Below are 19332 nucleotides of genomic sequence, written 5' to 3' on the forward strand. Positions count from 1 at the left end.
TTTAACATGTTGAGTGAGTCATCGGGTAGACTTGTGTTTTATTTTTCGCCGTTGTTTCATTTTAATCGTTGTGTTTTTTAAAGGATTGTATTAAACCAGCAAAATGAGTATAGTACTTAAAGAACACCCAAAAAAAACAGAAGAGAAGTGGCAATCTGGGTTTTTTCCAGGTTTTATTTGCCCAGATGTTAAAAAAGAAAAAAAAGGTGCAATAGAACTCTGTAAAATCAATGAATTGAACTGTCATTGTTAAAAGATGATTTTTTTCACTCCATACATTCACAGTTGTTTTATATTTCTACCTCTATAACTCAAGATTAAGCAAGTGTTATGAACATAAATGAAAAATAACTTTTTTAAATGAATTAGAATACAAAAATAATAAACAAAGTGAATCATTGGAAGGGTAACAATCGATCCTGGGAGGCTTCAAAGATGTGCTTAAAACCTCCTGGCCAGCAGGGGGAGTAGATATTAACGCAAAACATAAACCTAAAAACATTCTTCTTTGTAGTGCAGTTTTATAATTGAATAGAATTATTTAAAACAAAACAAAATTATAATTGGAAGCCTAAAATTATTTCCTTTTTTTTTGCAACTTTAGGCCATCTCTGAAACGAATGATGAAATTGTCATGGCAGCTAGTGAGCTTAGCGTAGCATAAACACTAAAAACAGCACTAAAAGGCTGGGCTTAGTGTTAGAATAAAACTATTTGCCTGCCAGCATTTCTTAATTTTGTCCTTAAAAAGTTTCAATGTCAAACCTGAAAAAAAACAAACAAAGCCAAAATGTTTAGTGCGCTACATTAAAGATAAGAAGGTAAAACATTGGGTTTGATTAACTGGGGGTGGTTAAAGGAAGTAAAAAAAACTTTGGCTACATTATTGGTTTTGAACAAACGGCACAAAACAAATTATTTTAACACCTCCATGTAGATTTTTTTGATAAATATTACCAATATTTTGGTTTCAATATATAGATCATAGCCCCTACACTGCAAAAATCTAAATGAGTCTTTTTTTTTTCTTAAATTAAGTGCATTTGTTCTTAAATTGAGAAGGTAAGTGGGATACTTTGCCAATGGAACAAGAAAAGTTACATTTAAAATTATATTTCAAGTGCATATGATCTAATCACCTTATTTTAAAAGTTAAAAACTCATTCCATTAGCAAATCATCCCGTTTGTCTACGCAAATTAAGGGTAAATAGACTTATTTTAAGAAATGTTGACTTATATTTAAATTGTTTTTGCAGTGTATGCAACTGGCTGACAACTAGCTTAGCTAAGGTCAAAGGTCAAAAGAAAATATGTTTTAATTTTATTGAAATTGGAGTCCTGATGTGTTTTTCCTCAGTTAACTGAGCCTGAGTGTATGTCCAAAAAGGCATAACTATTCATTAAATTCAAAATTTGGATTCGACCTAAAAAAATATATTTTTTAAAGTATCTCTATTATATTTGAAGTAATTCCTCCATAAAGGGAAAGTAAAGATTTAAAGTGATGAGTTTCTGTAGTTATCAGTTCTCTCTATCTGCAGTAGATCTATTTCATATCCCTGTGAGTTTATGGAAAAGTCAATAATTTTACAAATGTAAGAAATTTGGTTTGTTAGCTTGTTGCTAACTAACCCATTTAGCTAACTTCCATTATGTTGTGTTTATTAGGTTTTTGGTTTATTTGGCCGTTAAATAAAAACTCAACTATGGAGCAAAGACTGCCAGATGTAGGTTTGTTCATTTATTGTTGTTGTTGATCTTACACCACTAAACTAAGATTGATCTTTATATAATAGATTCTTTTTTTGTCCTCAAAATGTAATGACATTAATTATTGCCAAACAGTTGAAGTGTAATAAGGGCACAGGACGTGTCCTACATGCATGCATGTCCCCGCTTGCTTAAGAAGAACTGAATGTTTCTTTTTAATCTCCCGGTCAGAGTAATGGCTTCCTATTGCTGAGTAGCTCCTGTTGATGCAGGACTGCTTCTTTCATGGGATGATTATTTGTCTTTTTGACAAGAACATTTATCCAGTTTTCTCTAAAGTTCATCTTAATCGACTAAAATCTGACCTCCTATCTGTCTACATGTTAGCCTGTCCCTGCTCTGAGGTTTCATTAACTTTTCCACAAACTCACAGGGATATAATATATTATTACTGCTACAGATAGACTACTTTGCTTTAGAAAACACAGTAATGTTTAATTCTGCAGAACTTTTGCAAAAAGTAGCTATTTTTTCTTTGGCCAACAGAAGCTTATTTATCACAATTCGCTCAACCCGTGTGGGTCTCCTATTTCAGAATGTTTATCAAAGGTACTTTACTGTAAAGCACTTTTAAATGTTTGTCTAATTTAGATTAGTGTGAATAAATTGTCCCTTGGAACCTGTAGTTACAAACGTCCGGCTGCTGCGAACCGCTATAGGTGAACAACAGCACAAACAGTGGCGTCACCATTTATATGTAAAGTTAGCCCAGCCGCTGTATCCCATATACTATTAAAATGATTAATCTCAGTATGAGGTCTTAATGGAGTATTGTAGAATTTAGTTCCTATACTCTGAGTTTAAAGCAGAATGTTTGTCTTTCAGTCTTAGCCGTGTGCCACACTCATTTTGCCCACAAACTGTTACTGAGTAGAAGACTGATTACGACCCTTATCATTTTTATATAAGTGCCTAAATTGCATAAGTTTGACAAATCAATGTAAGTATCCCTGCCTACTGTGGTGCTAATCCTGAGCCCAACATGAAAAAATAAACGGCAACAAAAACAGCTGTTTCTGTTCAAGCAAGAAAAGTCATAGCAATCAATCACATTCTGAGCACCGAGTCAAAAAATCACTAGAACCCATTATTGTTACAAAGATCTTTGTTTTCTTCTCTTTGTAAAATATATTTTTATTTTAAGTGTTCTCTCAGAGAAGGCTTCTAAAGACTGAATGTTGCTTAAAGACTACCACTGTAATCCCAAAAACTGGGAATAATAAAACTACTACTATACGCACTAAAATCTGTTTTTATTGCCTTCGTTTTTCAACTGTTGCTATTTTTTTTAAGGTTTTGGTTAAAATAAAATAATAAACACCCAGAACTACACAAGCAATGATAAGTAGGTTGAACACCTGGTGCAGAGAGAATAACCTCTGCATCAGTGTGAAGAAGACTAAGGAGAAGTGGATTTTAGAAGACTACCCCAGAGGAGCAGCTGGTCTCCATCTGCAGGTAACTGGGTCTGCATCTATCCAGTGACCTCAACACTTCCTGTCTGGTCAGGAAAGCCCATCAGCATCTCTGCTTCCTCAGGAAGCTGCATAGGGCTGTACTCGGGCGCTCAGTCCTGCTGAACTTTTATCACTATGTGGTGGAGAGCGTTCTCTGCTTCTGCATCACTGTGTGGCACAGTAGATGCACTGCTGCTGATGGCTCTGGAGGGTGGTTACGGCAGGCTGTATGACTATAGGGCATAGTATACCCTGCACTTCAAGATGCAGGTAAAGGATGCTCCGGATCAAGAAGGACTCCACCCATCCTGCACATAGACTGTTTCAGCCTCTCCAATCAGGCAGACGGCTGAGGAGCATCCAGAGCAAAACCACCAGACTCAGAAACAGCGTCTACCCTGCAACTGTTACTGTTGAACCAATTCCACACCTAATTCAGCTTCTACACTGCAAAAAATATAAATCTCAATAAGTTATTTTTTCTTAAAATAAGTGTGTTTTTCCTTGATTTGAGGAGGTAAGTAAGACACTTTGCCAATGGAACAAGACAATTTCCTTTTAAAATAAGAAAAAACTATTTTATCGTCTTATTTCAAGTAAATATTATCTAACTATCTTATTTTAAGAGTGAAAATACTCATTCCATTGGCAAATCATCTTATTTACCTGCTCAAATTAAGGCTAAATATACTTAATTTAAGCCATTTTTTACTTATTTCTGGATTGTTTTTGCAGTGTATTTCTTTTTTTCTTTACTGACAGGTTAATTGGTATCTCTAAATTGCCCTTAGGTGTGAGTGTGTGTGTGCATGGCTGTGTGTCTTCATGTGTCTCTGTGGCCCTGAGACAAATTGGCATCCTGTCCAGGGTGTACCCTGCCTCTGGAACATAGACTGCCAGAGATAGGGTCGCCCCACCACGACCCTGACGGAATAAGCTGGAGAGGATGGAGGGATAGAGCTTATCAAACTGGGACCAGAATCTAAATATTGTGTCACAAAAATGCGATAAATCAAGTTCAGACATTCGTTTAAAAGCAGAAGCTGATTCCTTTCTCTGAGTTATATAATAATAAAATTACTTGCAGAGTGTTTATACCCCTATTTTTGGGGGGCAAATGTTCCTCAATTGATATGAATCACCTTGCAAAATTATTCATAACCCTAAAGCTTTCATATTATGTCACATTATAAAAAAAAAGAAAAGAAAAAGTTGAATAGAGTTTTATATGATAGTCTGTCTTCCGTGAGTCTTACAAATCTTTGAAGTAAAACTCCTCATAATTATGCCTTAAACTCAAGTCGGAGTAGATCCAAATTGACTGTAAAAGTGTTTCTTGATAACAGCAGTAAAAGCAGTCCGCAGAATGGATCCAGCCTTTCTTTATTAGCTTGCTGAGCTTTATTAATTCACTTGGTCTGATGCCGCCACCCCAGCAGGTAACCTCACTAGAGCTTGCACCATTCACACCAGAGAAGGAATGCAGCATCCTGCTGCAAACACAGAAGGATCTAAACTTCTCTAAGAAGTCAGAGCGAATTACAGGACGATAAAGACGTTTCCTGAACTTCCCAACTGCAGTTTTAGTGAATGACAGACACTTAATTTAATTTAAATGCAAAACTTTTAAATGTGGAAAAACCTTTAAAGACACGCTCTAAAAAACCTGCAGGTTTAATTGCAGCAAAGGTTGTACCAGAGAATATTGATTCAGAGATGGAAAATCACATAAACCCTTATAAATAGAGTTTGTTGTTAAAATGATACATACAGACAGCTCTGGGATGATGATCCACTTCAACTGAGAAACATCTCAGCTGTATAGATCATTTGCTGTTCTCATGCTCATAACTTTGAGGTAGTCCAAAACTTTTTAGAACACACAATACCCCTTTGAAAGGTGTCTGCATTGGTATCACATTTAAAATTTCTATTCCTCTACCAGAGGCACAGTATTTCTTTTTATAGCAGTCTCTAGGGCTGAAACCACTAATCGGATTATTGAAATAATCTTCAACTAATTAATTAATCGATTAATCATTAACTTGAGTATAGAGACTGTAAAACAGGCCTTTTGCTGACAGAGTGACCCATTTAGATCAGTAATTATACCAAGATTGTAAAAACATAAAATAAAATAAACATTTTTCTCCATCCAGAATTCTTAAAGTGGAAAACTTTTCGTTTCACCTGGTTTCATTTAGTAAAAAATTGTTGGATTATTAATTCATTGAAAAATTTTAAATTATAAGCTTAATCGATTTGCAAAATAATTGTTATTTGTAGCCATAGCACTATCCCTTTTTGGCATTTAATACCTTTAAAAATATGTTGTTTTTTTCCCCACAAAATTTTTTTTTTATTCTGCATATTTTCCATTTCTCCTGTATAGAAGGGGCCAAAATCAGTTTTTTATGCACCCCTGAAATTTTTATTATATTGAAAGAAATTCCACTATCCTTTTCTCACATTTAAATACCTTTAAAAATATAATGTGTTTTTTTCCCCACAAAATGTTTTTTTTTATTCTGCATATATTCCAGTTTTCCTGTACAGAAGGGGCTAAAATCGGTTTGTTTTTTATGCAAATTTTGTTTAAATTGAAAGAAATTCACACTTGTTTTTTTATTTATCGCTTAAACTTAAATTTAAAGAGTAAAATGTTCAGAAAAGTTAAGCATAGTAAAAATGCTAAAGCAAATGCATTGAAAAAAATAAATTAATTAAAAGTCTTTGCACACTAGTTTTATTCCAATTTCTCTGCGTCAAAAGCACAAACTCAGATGACCACCAACGGTTAAAATAGCGAATAAAAGGTGTTATTTTTTAAATGAATATTTAGTTTGGTGGATCACCGGATGACAGCGGAGGAGGGAGGCACGAAGCTGCTTCCAGACAACTGAGACCAAACAGAGGAGGTGCGAAACAACGCCAAAATCAGGAGCCGCGCAGTGCCTGGCCACCATAATGTAGAACTAAACCAGCTAGAGCAGTCTTGTGCCACATCTACCCATTTACATAACCAGATGTATCGGGTGGAGTGGCGGATTTAAAGGGCCTGTTTCTTTCCAGCGTGCTTAAAATGACGGAGCTGAAGGGCTGCGGTATGCGCTGCTCGGTGGGCTTTCTGTCCCGCAGAGAGCTCACCGGACAGCCGCTCTTAAAGGAGGAGTTCCAGAGGCGAAGGCTGGCAGGCTGCACCAGCCTCTACAAGAAGAATCTGGAGGGCCATTTTGGCTGCGTCAACGCCATAGAGTTCTCCAACAACGGCGGGGAATGGCTGGTGTCCGGTAAGTTCCAGTTTTACTGTTAGCATGCTAGCGGCTGTCAGCTGGAACGCTTCCTGGGATAGCTAATGCTAGGCTAATGCTAGCTTAGCTTAGCCTAGCCTGTTTAGCTAGTTAGCAAACATTAAACTGAACAAACACAAGCTAGACAACATTACTTCTTCGTGTCAGTTTCTGAAATTATGAATTTATTCATTAAGCTGTAAATTCCTGGCTGTAATTACCGTAATAACAAAGACTTTCTTGAATTTTAACATTATTTATGCCCCCAGATGATAATAAACAGTCATTTGGGCCAGTTTGACAGGTTGTGGCAGCCTGCTGTTTACTCCAGCAGCTTTATTACTGCTTTATTAAATATAAATATCAGTGAGTGTGCCAACCTATGGACTACCGTAAACCCCTCTGCTTCTTTCAGGGACACTGATGTGAAAATGTACAGTGGATATATTTAGAAAAAACTGGCAATACTTTAGTTTAAATCCATGTTTAGTTTGTAAAAACGTATAATTTTATTGCGCTTTTGCTTATACAAAAATTATCTGACAATTTCCTGTGGTGATGCATTTTTTATTTGACTAATAATGAATTAACTTGTACAGCCATCTATTATTCTCTCATTCTTCAGTCTCATATCCAGCATCTTTACATTATTTTGGTTGTTGTTGTTCATCTTTCTTATTATTTTCTCTCTGTACCTTTAAAGGTAAAGTAAAATTTTCCCTTGCAAGATAAAAATGGCGTCAGGAAAATGAAAGTTTCTTTTAACTAAATGTTGTTTTGGATTATAAGTTAAGATGTTTGTTGTCCTTCTTTCTGTAGAAATTAAATAAAAAGTAAAAACACCTGGTTTCTAAAGAAAATACAAACTGTTTTTTCTCACTGAGCTTTTTGTTTTTTTTTTCATTTAAAGGATGTTGACATAAGGGCTGAAACAATTAATTTAACTAATTGTGATTAATCGATTATTGAAATAACCGTCTAGTAATTTACTGATCGGTTTATTGTTAAATGGAGTATAGAGACTCTAAAACATGCCTTTAGCTGACAGAGTGACCCACTTAGAGCACTGGCTATATCAAAATTGTAAAAAAAAATAAAAAGGTTTTTCATCTGTCAATATGTTCTCTCTATCCATTTCCTGTCATGCTTATCCCTGCTGGGCTCATGAGGGCTGCTGCTGCCTGTCTGCAGAACTCATGAAGTGGAAACATTTTAGTTTCACCTGGCTTAATTTAGTTAAAAAAAATCTTCTTTAAGGAACCTTTGGTTGTCTGATTATTAATTGATTAATCAAAAAAATAATCGATGGATTAATCGATTTTAAAATAATTGTTAGTTGCAGCCCTAGTTGACATTTATCAGGTCAAATCACACCAGCAAAATCTGCTGATTAGCCACAAGTTATTCTAACTGCAGCAGAAGTTCTATGGGTTGAAGTACAGACAGTCTTTCTCCTTCCTTCCTTACTTATAGGTTTTCTCTTTTTATTGTTTTCCCTCATCAGGAGGGGATGACCGGCGTGTTCTTCTATGGGATATGGAGAAATCCCTCCACTCCCATTCCAAGCCAGTGAAACTGAAGGGCGAGCACCTGTCCAACATTTTCTGCCTTGCCTTTGACAGCACCAACACCAAAGTCTTCTCTGGTGGTAAGGCGTGCACAGACTCCAGAGGTTTTATTTCACTATAAAACCCTGGGGGAAAATAAGAGAGAAATCCCTGGAAAGGTGTTTTTATAATTTACATTTGATTAAAAACTTCACATTTTTCCCCTTTTTATATAGAAGTATCAAGAACTAATTTAGGGATTTTGTGGTAAAATAAAATGTGACAAAAATGCATTTATAAAAAAATACACCTGGTGTTACCAATAAGCCCAGCAAGCTTTCAGATCAAACATCAGAGTAAGTTCAGTATGTGTTTTTTTCATTGGTTAATCAAGCACCTTCCTTGATTGTCGCTTTCCTTTATCATTTTTTTTAAGTTGCATCCCAGTAGAGTTTATTTTCCCATCATTCAAGCGTCAAGCAGTTTAGGTTGAGTCTACATTTTTAGGGAATAAAATGCCAAAAACATAATTTTAGCTACCTTTACTTAGTCTGCCAAAGTTTGAGCATGACGACCTTGGAAAAAGCCCTAATGGACACTAATAAAGCTTGCAACTACCAACATGACAAGCTTACCTTAAAAAAAATATGCTTTTTTAACAAATTACATTTTTTAAGAAAAATATACCAGAAATTTAGCATAAGGACTTTTTAGAGCAGTGTGAATTTTTAAATTAATAAATTTTTTTATTACTCATAAGGAAACAAATTGCTAATAATTTTGTGCATATTTTAAGGAATCCTGTTGTTTTCTTGCTTAATCCACAGGAAATGATGAACAGGTGATTCTTCACGATGTGGAGAGGTGGGTCAAAGCAAAGCGCACTATTGTTGTCTGTAAAGCCCCATAAATCAGGCAGCCCAGCTGAGGCTCAGACTGATGATCCAATCAACACGTGACCCACTGTTTCTCTTGCAGACGGGAAACTCTGAACGTGTTCCTGCATATAGATGCTGTGTACAGCTTATCTGTCAGTCCGGTCAACGACAACATATTTGCAAGCTCGTCTGATGACGGCCGTGTTCTGATCTGGGACACCCGTGAGCCGCCGCATGGAGGTGAGGAAGAAGGATTACATGTTAAAATCAGGAAGGATACTTTGATTTTTTTGATAGAAAATAATATAATGTCATGCCAGTTTTATCATATGTAGCCTTCAGTGTTTCCAACAGGATTTTAGGAGACTGGTGGGAGAGTCTCTGATCCTCAGGCGTTTTCATGTGTGCACATTTTTAAGCGTGGTGTTGCCCACTTAAAGGGGAACGCCAGGTTTTTGTTTACATTGGCCCCTTGATTTTACGTTATTCCATCATGTTCTACTCACCCATATGAGTTTCGTGTCATTTAAAGCCGTTCTGAAGATATTCCGTTAGGTTATATCCAGTAACGTCTTCCTATGGGCAACGACTTGAAGGCACAAACTAAACTGTTCATCATTTATCATTTATGGTACGCCAGCATTCAGACATCCAAGGTTATATTTTTTATATTTATATTTTTTTAAAACATGGTGGAGCGTGTATCACGTCATTAAATTGAACGACACAGATTAGCTAGCCGAATGAATAGAAGGGGTAGAGCGTAGCCTGTGGCCCGGGCTGCCTGTCACTACTCCAGTCCGGCACACAGATGGCGTCATACATGCGCCGCTTTGTTTTTAAAAGATATAAATATTAAAAAAATTGCTGGAGGGGTCTGAAAAGTCAGGCATTTTTATAAAAGGAGGGCAGGACGTGCGCTTTGAAAAATAAAATATATATAATAAAATATAACTGGTGCTTGGAGTGGGTCTCACCCAGGGAGTAGAACCGCCACTGACCATCTATGAGCGTGGCGCTCATTCTTCCTGTCGCTTGGTTACGGCCATAAACAACTTGTCTCTCGCTGTGGAACGATCTGATAAACTGACAGATGTTTTTGTTCTTGTTTTCTCTCTCTCTGTGTCTATATGAGACTGGGGCGGGCCACCACAGTCTCGTTAATTAATGGGAAACACTGGGCTTCCCAACTGGGCACGTTATAGATGAAAGGATTGTAGAAGTCGTATGTTTAGGAAATTGTAGTAAAAAATGTTTGGGCACTATAAATGCAGATATTTTTATTTTTTTTTTGCTCATTTTAAAGTTTCGCATTAGAAGAGCTTAATGGAAACAGCAAAATTCAAATCAATGTAATACGTTTTTGTCAAAGTTCCTACAGGGCTCGAAGAACGACCGCGCTAAAGAAAAGATGGACGCACATTTGTCAGAAGTTCTGATGTAGCGAACAATAACTGATGAGCTGTTTCTGCTGCTGACGTCCTGAGTGAAAGCATTTTACTTTCTCCACATCTTTGTATGGCATGAACCATTGTGAATAATAGGTGACATGATCAAGTCTGCCTAAAGAAAAACCAGCAGACATGTTAGACCACATAACTGCTGCAAAGCTGCATGTGTTCGTGCTACACGTGGGTTAAGCGTGTAACAGCGTTCCATTTTAAACGGTTGAATTATTTACACTACATGTGTAAAATGCCTGTATCAAAACGTACATGTGCTACTCCTCGTCTAATTTAGGCTGAGGTTCTAATTTCAACGAATGAACAGGAAAATAACATCCAGTGTCAAAGCTTCTCTCACAAACCTAGAAAAATAGACTAGAACGTAGCCGACGGTGTGCCTACTGCTTAGTGCTTTTTCTATATAAAAAATATACAAAATCTAAAGTTGTTCATTGCTCTATGCAGAAGGATTGAGTCAGAACTTGGGATGTGTTCATAACTTACTAGGGTGACCAGATGCGCTGGTTTGTGTAAACCTATGACGAAATGAGGCTTTGCATCACCTGGTTCATTTGCTCCAATCGATAGAAATGAGTCTAATTCTCCTTTTCATTGTTTTGAAAGATTTTTGCTTAAAAGTTGCGTTAGTCTTGGTTGGAAATGTGGGTATTAGATGAGAAAAGTGTATTGAAGCCTTGGCTGGTAGAACAGAGGCAGAGCTAAAGTTAAATTGTTCAGATTCAGTCAAACGTGTGCGAGAATGGCCTAGTCAAAGTCCTGATCATCTGTATCAGGACCTCATGAATATCAGGTTTCATGAAGCACTCATCTAAACCTGCCCTATGCTGCATAGAAGAAGCATTTCAGTCTTGCAAAGCCTGTAGCCTGCTATTCTGTAAGACTTTCCTTGGTTATCGTATCAAAATGGTAAATTTATTTCTGTTAATTTTTAAAGGTTTCATAGTTTGTACAGATCTATATTTGTACTCTATGAATAAAATTGTCCCTGCGTAATCTAAGCCGTAGCACAGAGATCACAGCTAATGGACTAAAACACCCTGAGAACCCAGTAGATGCTCTGCAGGCAAAGTCTCACCTGTGTTTTTATGGATTGTGGTTCCCACAGAGCCGTTCTGCCTGGCTAGTTACCCTTCAGCCTTCCACAGCGTAATGTTCAACCCCGTGGAGCCTCGGCTGCTCGCCACAGCAAACTCAAAGGAAGGGGTGGGACTGTGGGACATTCGAAAGCCTCGCAGGTAAGACTTTTTTGATTTACTAAGACCTGATCCGAAATCATGGAGGGGTCTGAAATTTCCAAACATTTCATTAACATTAATGATATGAATCCTTTCCTTCTTTCATAAATATTTTCTATTGTTATTGCTGTGAAAAAGAACCGTTTGCACTGAGCGTCTGAAACATTAGTGAATAATTCACTGTAAATAAAAAGGTGTTAACTTTTCTGCCTTATATATAATATACAGGTCCTTCTCAAAATATTAGCATATTGGGATAAAGTTCATTACTTTCCATAATGTAATGATAAAACTTTAACATTCATATATTTTAGATTCATTACACACTAGCTGAAATATTTCAGGTCTTTTATTGTATAAATATGGATGATTCTGGCATCCAGCTCATGAAAACCCAAAATTCCTATCTCACATATTAGCATATGTCATCCGACCAGTATGATCAGACACAAAAAATAGAGGGAACACTGTTTATGGTAGGTTTTTTTTTTTTTTTTTAACAACTTGGTTTATTTTGCACTTCTCATTTTTAGTAACAGAAAACAGATCCCTGCCTATTTTTTAGTGAACATGATAGTGAGGCCTGAATGAATCTTAACTCCAGGCTAAAGCAGCACTTCACCAGTGACATCTAAGGAGTATCTACAGGCGAGCTCTGGATTAGCTAGGCCAGAGGTCAGACTTGGTTCAGGACCAGACTAAAAAACTATGGATGGATCTGAAAAATGGCCTAAAAGCCAATATTTTCCATCCAAGCTGCAAAGAGGAACAGCCTAACCTGCCCACAGGTTGCTGTGCAAAGCTTTGGGGCATCCCAACCAAGTAGAGGAGGCTTTCATCACTGCTAAAGATAAATCCGCCAAAACTAAGTGTGGAGTAAAGACTTTTAATCTTCATTGTAAATATTTTATTTTTTATGTAAAATAAGAAATATGGGAAAATTGACTGAGTATATTGTTTAAATTCTTTGATACATTTTTTTTTGCATCAAATTAGACAAATATTGATGAAACAACATGAATTAAGATGTGTGTTTTTTTTTTAGATACATATGCAGAAAGTCCTGATGTGTTGATTCCTGTTTCTCAGGATAAACTTGCTGTAATCCTAGTCTGGATCACGCTACCTTTCACCAAAGTAAATCACCATGGTAACCGAAGTGTTTGCACTTCTGTTCAAGTAGATCAATGTTTAGTTTCACCAGAATAAATAGTCGGCATCTCATTTTGAGATTATCATGAAACTGCCTCCTGTATTGGAGCAGTGTATTTTTTAAATATGTCCACCAGATGGTGCTGTTACCCTGATTATAAAGGATTTACAGGCTACTTAGCTCTACTACTGATTGTTCATAACCTAATATCTTAACTACCCATTTTAATTTCTAGATAGATGAATATTTATAGCTTATTAAATAGACAGTAGCCTGGGAATCCTTTATGTTAGTCGTTGGAACGATAAAACCACATATTATGACACCTGGCTATATAAAATAGAAATAACCTAAAATGTTTTGGGTTTTTCAAAATATGGAAATATTGAAGCCTGGTTTGTTACAAAAAAAACTCAAAGTTTTTAGAATAAAGCAAACTTCTAAACAAACCAGAAAGTTTATAGTGATCAAAACAAATCCACTCCAGCTCGTTGCTTTTACATGTTATCGTTTGTACACTTGTATTTTTCATAAACTACAACTTTAAAAAAATCATGGAAATAAGATGATCTCAAATCATCAGCTTAATATTTTTTTCTCTCAATACAGTATCTCAGAACCTACTTTATTTTCTAAATCCTGGGTGATTTGATATTGAATCGTTTAAAAGCCGTTTTCTTGGATGTCTTAGCTGTAAAAGTTTGAAGTTTTTGCCAGAAGCCGGTAGTAATAATTTTACTTAAACAACAGATAAAACAGTTTAACGTAGTTATTATGCATGTATTTATTGAAGGAACATAATATGTCGGGTAATGCTTTGAAAGTCGGTCTTCTCCTCTAGTTAGTTTTGCGATGCGTAGAAGTGATGGACCCCCCTCAGCTGTTTGTTTTCCTCTGTGCCTTCAGCTCTCTGCTCCGGTACGGCGGCAGCATGTCCCTGCAGAGCGCCATGAGTGTTCGCTTCAACAGCACAGGCACGCAGCTTCTGGCTCTCCGGCGCCGCCTGCCGCCCGTCCTTTACGAGCTGCACTCCCGCCTGCCCAGCTTCCAGTTCGACAACCAGGGCTACTTTAACTCCTGCACCATGAAAAGCTGCTGCTTCGCTGGGGACAAGGATCAGGTGGGACAGCAGACTGTCTGAACTTTCCTCCAGCTCGGCTGTAAAAAGCTGCTTATTTTATACAGTCAATGAGCTAAAAAGCTAAAAACAACATGACAATGAACCAGATGAAGAATGGCTGGATATTTCACAGAGTTCTCCGAGCTCCACTCCCGTTTCTCAGTAATTCCTCAGCCTTTGCAGGGAGTCGAGGAATCTCTCAGTAAGGCGCTAATTCAGACGTTTGCCTAAAGGCATCTTACTGTGTGGTTGAGGATAAGTGGGAAAACTCTCAGAGCAACGTTCCAACTCTGGCCTCTAGAGGGCAGAGCGACACGTGTTCCAGGCTCAGACCTGCGTCTGCGCCCTGACTTTTTATTTGACATATTAATACTTTGCCTTTACAGTCAATTAATTTGTGGCGTTCCGATTTTCTGTGTCAGACCAACACAAGGAACGAAAATAACAGATTTTATTATTGTGCTTATCTTTAATAGAGCTTCATCGCAATTCCCTTCATTTCAGAGTGAAGAACCTTTGAAAACCGGTTGTTTTCAGATTTTGATGAGCCTTATTGTTGTGAATGCACCACACCCATACGTCTGCTTGTTGTTTATTCAGCCAGTTGGAGGGACTTAGAAAAGCAATCAAGGCATGTTCATTATTGGGAAAAATAGAAGATACTGTAGGTTAATCATGACTGAAACATCATTTAAATACATTTGTAGTTTTGTAATAAGCCTATGATTTTTTTATTTGTCCAAATTAGTAAGTATTTGGACCAGTGATACATTTTTTGGTCTGTAAAAACAGCCGTGCCGAAATTAAGTAAACTTTGCATTTTTATCCTCTAAAAAACTTGGATGGAACTAAGAGAAACATTTACAAATTCCTCCGAGTAAATGAGGGAAAAAGTAGCCGAACATATTAGACGTTTTCAGAAACTCTTTCTCCTAATATTACGTCCGTCTGAAAGAATGTGGAGCCTGCAGTGACCCTGTCAGAGCTAACTACAGTAGAAAGTTTGAGTGAAACCATCTGTTAGCCTAATAACGCTTCGTCGTTTAGGCCAGACTGTCGCGTCACGTTACGTCTGCGTCTGATTGCTCGCCATGACTCACAGCAACACCAGTAGATCTGCTAGTTTTCAGCTCTGTGTTCTTTAGATTTATCTCCTTTTATCTGGTCTGATATTTTATCTCCCTCCTGGTAAAGTTCAGTCTCAGTACTTGGTTTATTTTTTTTTTTTTCAGTACATCTTGTCTGGATCAGATGACTTCAATCTGTACATGTGGAAAATCCCAAATGACCCAGAAGCAGGTGAGTTTGGCTCTGGTTTCCCAGATTCCACATTCATTTGGATTTTTCACATTCCTGCAGGATTTTTTTTTGTGAGAATTGTTTATCAAGTGTTGAAACAAAAGTAGGCTCCTAAAACCAAATAAAAATAAAAATTATGTGACGACAATATAAACTATTGAACTGAGGTAGAAACTCTCCTCTCTTACATTTTCAGGAAGCATGGGCCACAGATGTGTGCAGTTTAAACACTATTGTGATTTATTTATTAATTTCAGCTTGGATGTAATTTATGACATCTTTAAAAAATGTAAGAATATAAATCAAAGTCTTTGCAGGAAATATTATCCCAGCCGAGTTCCTAATCAGACAGAGAACCCGTGAAGTGTCTTTATAATCAGTGGAAAACTGATCATTGCTGAGTTTTATAATCAGTTTAACGAGCCAATTAGCGTCTCAATTTAAATATTTTTTTATATTTCTATCTTACACTGGTAAAGCCCTATCAAAGCCATTTTATTTTATCCCTTAATTCCACTTTTTACATTAAAACTTTTATGAATTTTGTCATTTCTGATATTTTTTTCCCTAAATTCCATATTTTCATTCTAAAAATATTAATTTTCTTCAGAATTAAGTAATTATTAAGTCCCAAATAATAAATGAAAACCCGTAAAATACAAAATCTGAGTGTTGTTTCACTTTCAGAAATAAAACAAATTGCTGTGCTTCAGCAGAACATTAGATGGTTTAAGGTGCTTATAAGTATTTAATCTTTATGTTCAAGACATATGGTAATTTAACATTTATAAAAGTGTCCTTTTGTGCTTCAGAGTTGAACATAAAAATGTCTCATAATAAAACATAAAAAGTAAAAACTAACATTTTCTCCAAACTTTATTATTAATGCTGTGTTTTTCCAACTGTCAGATGTATTTAAAGAAATATTAACCTGTTGTTTTTTTAAAGCATAAAAACAATCAATGTACAAGATGAACCACCGTCTAACTTGTGTTGATGTAGCTGAGCGCTAAAGAGTTAGCAGACATCTGGCTCGCGCTAGCTAGCTAGCGTCTTCTCCGTGTTCCTGATGTCACTCTGACTGTAATTAATGGTCATCATGTGTATTCTATGCTTCCAGTTGATCATTTGCTGGTAAAACTGGCAGAAAAGTTGCTCTCTATATGCATAAAAACTGCTGCATTTCACCAAAACGGGGGAATAATTTGACATAATATTTAATAAGCTAAATTACATGAAACTGTCCTTGTTTTCCTGCATCCTTTAAATCATGGGGCCCTAAGCTAGCATGTTGTTAGCCATCTATTCTAAAAAATATTTCAATAAAATCTACTAAATGTGGGTGTTATATTGTTCCTTATCAAACGAATCATCATCAGCACAAAATGATAGCACATCTGAGGATATATATATATATATATATATATATATATATATATATATATATATATATATATATATTTTAACTTAATGAGTGGGTAAGAAAGTTTTATGACGAAAACCAAATTTCTAATGTTTGACTATAAAGAGAGAAGAGACAGAAATAATCCAAGATGGCTGTGAGCTTCAGTTGTCACACAACTCTCCTGCATGCGCAGTAGAGGACGCAATGACGTCACAGGCCAGCATGTTCTATATTTATGGAAGTAAACATGGATGGCAGTGCCGGCGCGCATCTAGCGGTCTTTTCAAACCATAAAACCTCAATCTTTTCAATATGGTTAAACATAAATACTGCTCTCCGCATCATCATCCGCCATGGTTGTTGTTTTTCTTGCCGCTTCTGTGTAGCAAGATGCATAATAGTGACCTTTGTCAGGTATTAATGACACGGGTCGCATTTGAAAAAGATCAGATTCGTATCGGATTCAGGACCACAGAGCCAAGTGGCCTGGGTCGCATTGGAAAAAATCGGATCTGTGCTGTTCAGACTGTAATGAAAAGATCCGATCCAGGTCGCATGCAGCTGCTGGACCAAGATGAACAGCATCTCATTTGTTGTTTCAGTGCTTCCTGCCTGCCTGTTTGACGTAGACGTGTCTTTTCCTCCATTACTGTGATTCTTGTTTTGCAGGAGGCCCTGGTCGTGTGGTAAACGGGGCTTTCATGGTTCTGAAGGGTCACCGCTCCATCGTGAACCAGGTTCGCTTTAACCATCACTCCTACATGATCTGCTCCTCTGGTGTGGAGAAAGTCATCAAGGTTAGTGAATGAATATTTCTCCTGTGACTCTGAAAAGCGTGTTTAATGATCAGAACTCTGTCATAACTCTGCACTAGACTCTGAAGGTGAAGTATCAAAGCAGATGTTTGTGTGTGACTCAGGTGTGGAGTCCGTACCTGCAGCCCGGCAGCGAGGGGGATCTAGAAGGTCGGGTGGAGGACAAGTCCCGCAGTCTCTACAGCCATGAGGAGTACATCAGCCTGGTTCTTAACAGCGGCAGCGGTCTGTCCCACGACTATGTCAGCCAGTCTATAGAGGAGGATCCACGCATGATGGCCTTCTTTGACTCGTTGGTGCGACGGGAGATTGAGGGCTGGAGCTCAGACTCTGACAGTGATCTGAGCGAAGAGGCCATCATGCAGCTCCACGCCCGCGGCCGTCGCTCCACACGGGCCACATCCGCAGCTCCTGCTGCAGCTCCCGCCGCTGATCCCCACGGTGACTCTGATAACTCCTCCTCCTCCTCATTGGCTGGACCGGACGCTTCTGGAGGGGAGGAGCAGGCTGGAGAAGACGGAGAGGACTGCCCTCTGAGACAGAGGAGACGTCAGCAGCATCAGTCCAGCTTCCTGGTCAACGAGGACTCGGATTCCAGTGAGTTTTGGCTGGACCCGATGCCCCGCCCCCGCTCCCCGAGCCCCAGGGAGAACTCCACTCTATCCAGCCCCAGCTCCTCTCCTTCACTCCCTGCAGGAGCCTCCAGCTCCTCCTCCTCCAGCTCCAGCAGCGACGACGAGGAGCGCCGCAGCGCCGTCCGCCGGCAGAACGTCATGAGGCGGCGTCGCATGAACGTGGTCTCCAGAGCCGGCAACAGACCCGAGTCCATCCAGGCTCTGTTTTCAGCCATGGACTCCTACAGCTACCCGTCAATCTCAGTCGACGATCTTTCCTCATCCTCGTCAGACCGGGAGCAAAACCCCCTGGAAATCAAACCGCCAGCTTCCGATTCCAGAGAGGAGGAAAAGTGTCTGAGTCCCTCGGACTTTGTGTGCCCGAGCCCAGCGATGTCTCCTGCAAGCCAAGACCATAACAGGAGCGACAGGACTGACGAAGAAGGACACGCGGCCGCGTCGCCTCCACTGCTGGATGCATGCAGGACTGAGGGAGCCGCTGGAGCAGCCAGGCAGCAGGCGTCCTCAGAGTCTGAGGAAGAGACTGCAAGTAGACCTGAAGACTCCAGGCCGCTGCGAGAGAAGGTCCTGGCACAGAGCACTGTGAAGCGGACTCATGTGGGATCACATGACGGCGAGTTGGGCTTGTCGCCTTCTGAAAAGAAGCTCAAGACGTAGCCTTTTATCATTTGTACACAGAATTAAACTTAGGAAGTGGATTTTCTGAGTTTCTACAGCTGAGCTTTTCATTTCTGACTCCATCTTGTTTCACATGTTTCACCTCAAACTGCTGAGAGGGACGGAGTGGTCGGCTTCGGTCGAAGAGCAAACAGTTCGGACTGAAAACCAGATTACAGGAAAATAGAAATAAGCTGCATATTGGTCGTATTTCAGAGGCGTTATTTTTATGTGATATGAGGTTCTGATTGTTGCAGAAATGTTCGCCTCTGATGACATCAAGCTCTGAACTAAATCTAGATGTTTAGTTGCAGACGTTTCACTTGGAGCCTGTTCTGCTTCGCTTTGTTCTCATCAACTCTCAGTTTATGCTGCTTCAGGAAGTTTAAAAAAAAGAAATGCCTCCTCTACCGTTTCTATAAGCTGTGCATTAAAACTTAATGTTCTTTCTGTGTTTTTAATCAGACTACAGTTAACAGTCATCTACCTGTTTTCCTGCGAGTAAAAAAGTTGATCTGTGACATTTTCCAGTGATTTTGAATAATTGAAAATTAGTCAACTGTGAAGGATTCAAGTGCTACACCAGCATCTCCTCCCAGTCTCC

At 38.3% G+C, this 19332-nt stretch overlaps 1 protein-coding gene across 1 annotated transcript; it reads left to right on the forward strand.

The window, feature by feature from the left end:
* The first annotated feature begins 6079 nt into the window (after positions 1 to 6079).
* On the forward strand, positions 6080 to 19249 carry dcaf5 (ddb1 and cul4 associated factor 5). The gene is made up of 9 exons (XM_038285142.1): positions 6080 to 6518; positions 8023 to 8166; positions 8893 to 8929; positions 9044 to 9183; positions 11515 to 11644; positions 13704 to 13917; positions 15150 to 15216; positions 17291 to 17418; positions 17541 to 19249. Exons 1-9 carry the CDS (start codon positions 6311 to 6313, stop codon positions 18726 to 18728), a joined length of 2256 nt encoding a protein of 751 aa, XP_038141070.1. The 5' UTR covers positions 6080 to 6310; the 3' UTR covers positions 18729 to 19249.
* Positions 19250 to 19332: the final 83 nt, after the last annotated feature.

This window comes from Cyprinodon tularosa, unplaced genomic scaffold, assembly GCF_016077235.1.
Source record: "Cyprinodon tularosa strain WSP-4 unplaced genomic scaffold, ASM1607723v1 ctg207, whole genome shotgun sequence".
In the NCBI taxonomy this organism is placed as follows: domain Eukaryota; kingdom Metazoa; phylum Chordata; class Actinopteri; order Cyprinodontiformes; family Cyprinodontidae; genus Cyprinodon; species Cyprinodon tularosa.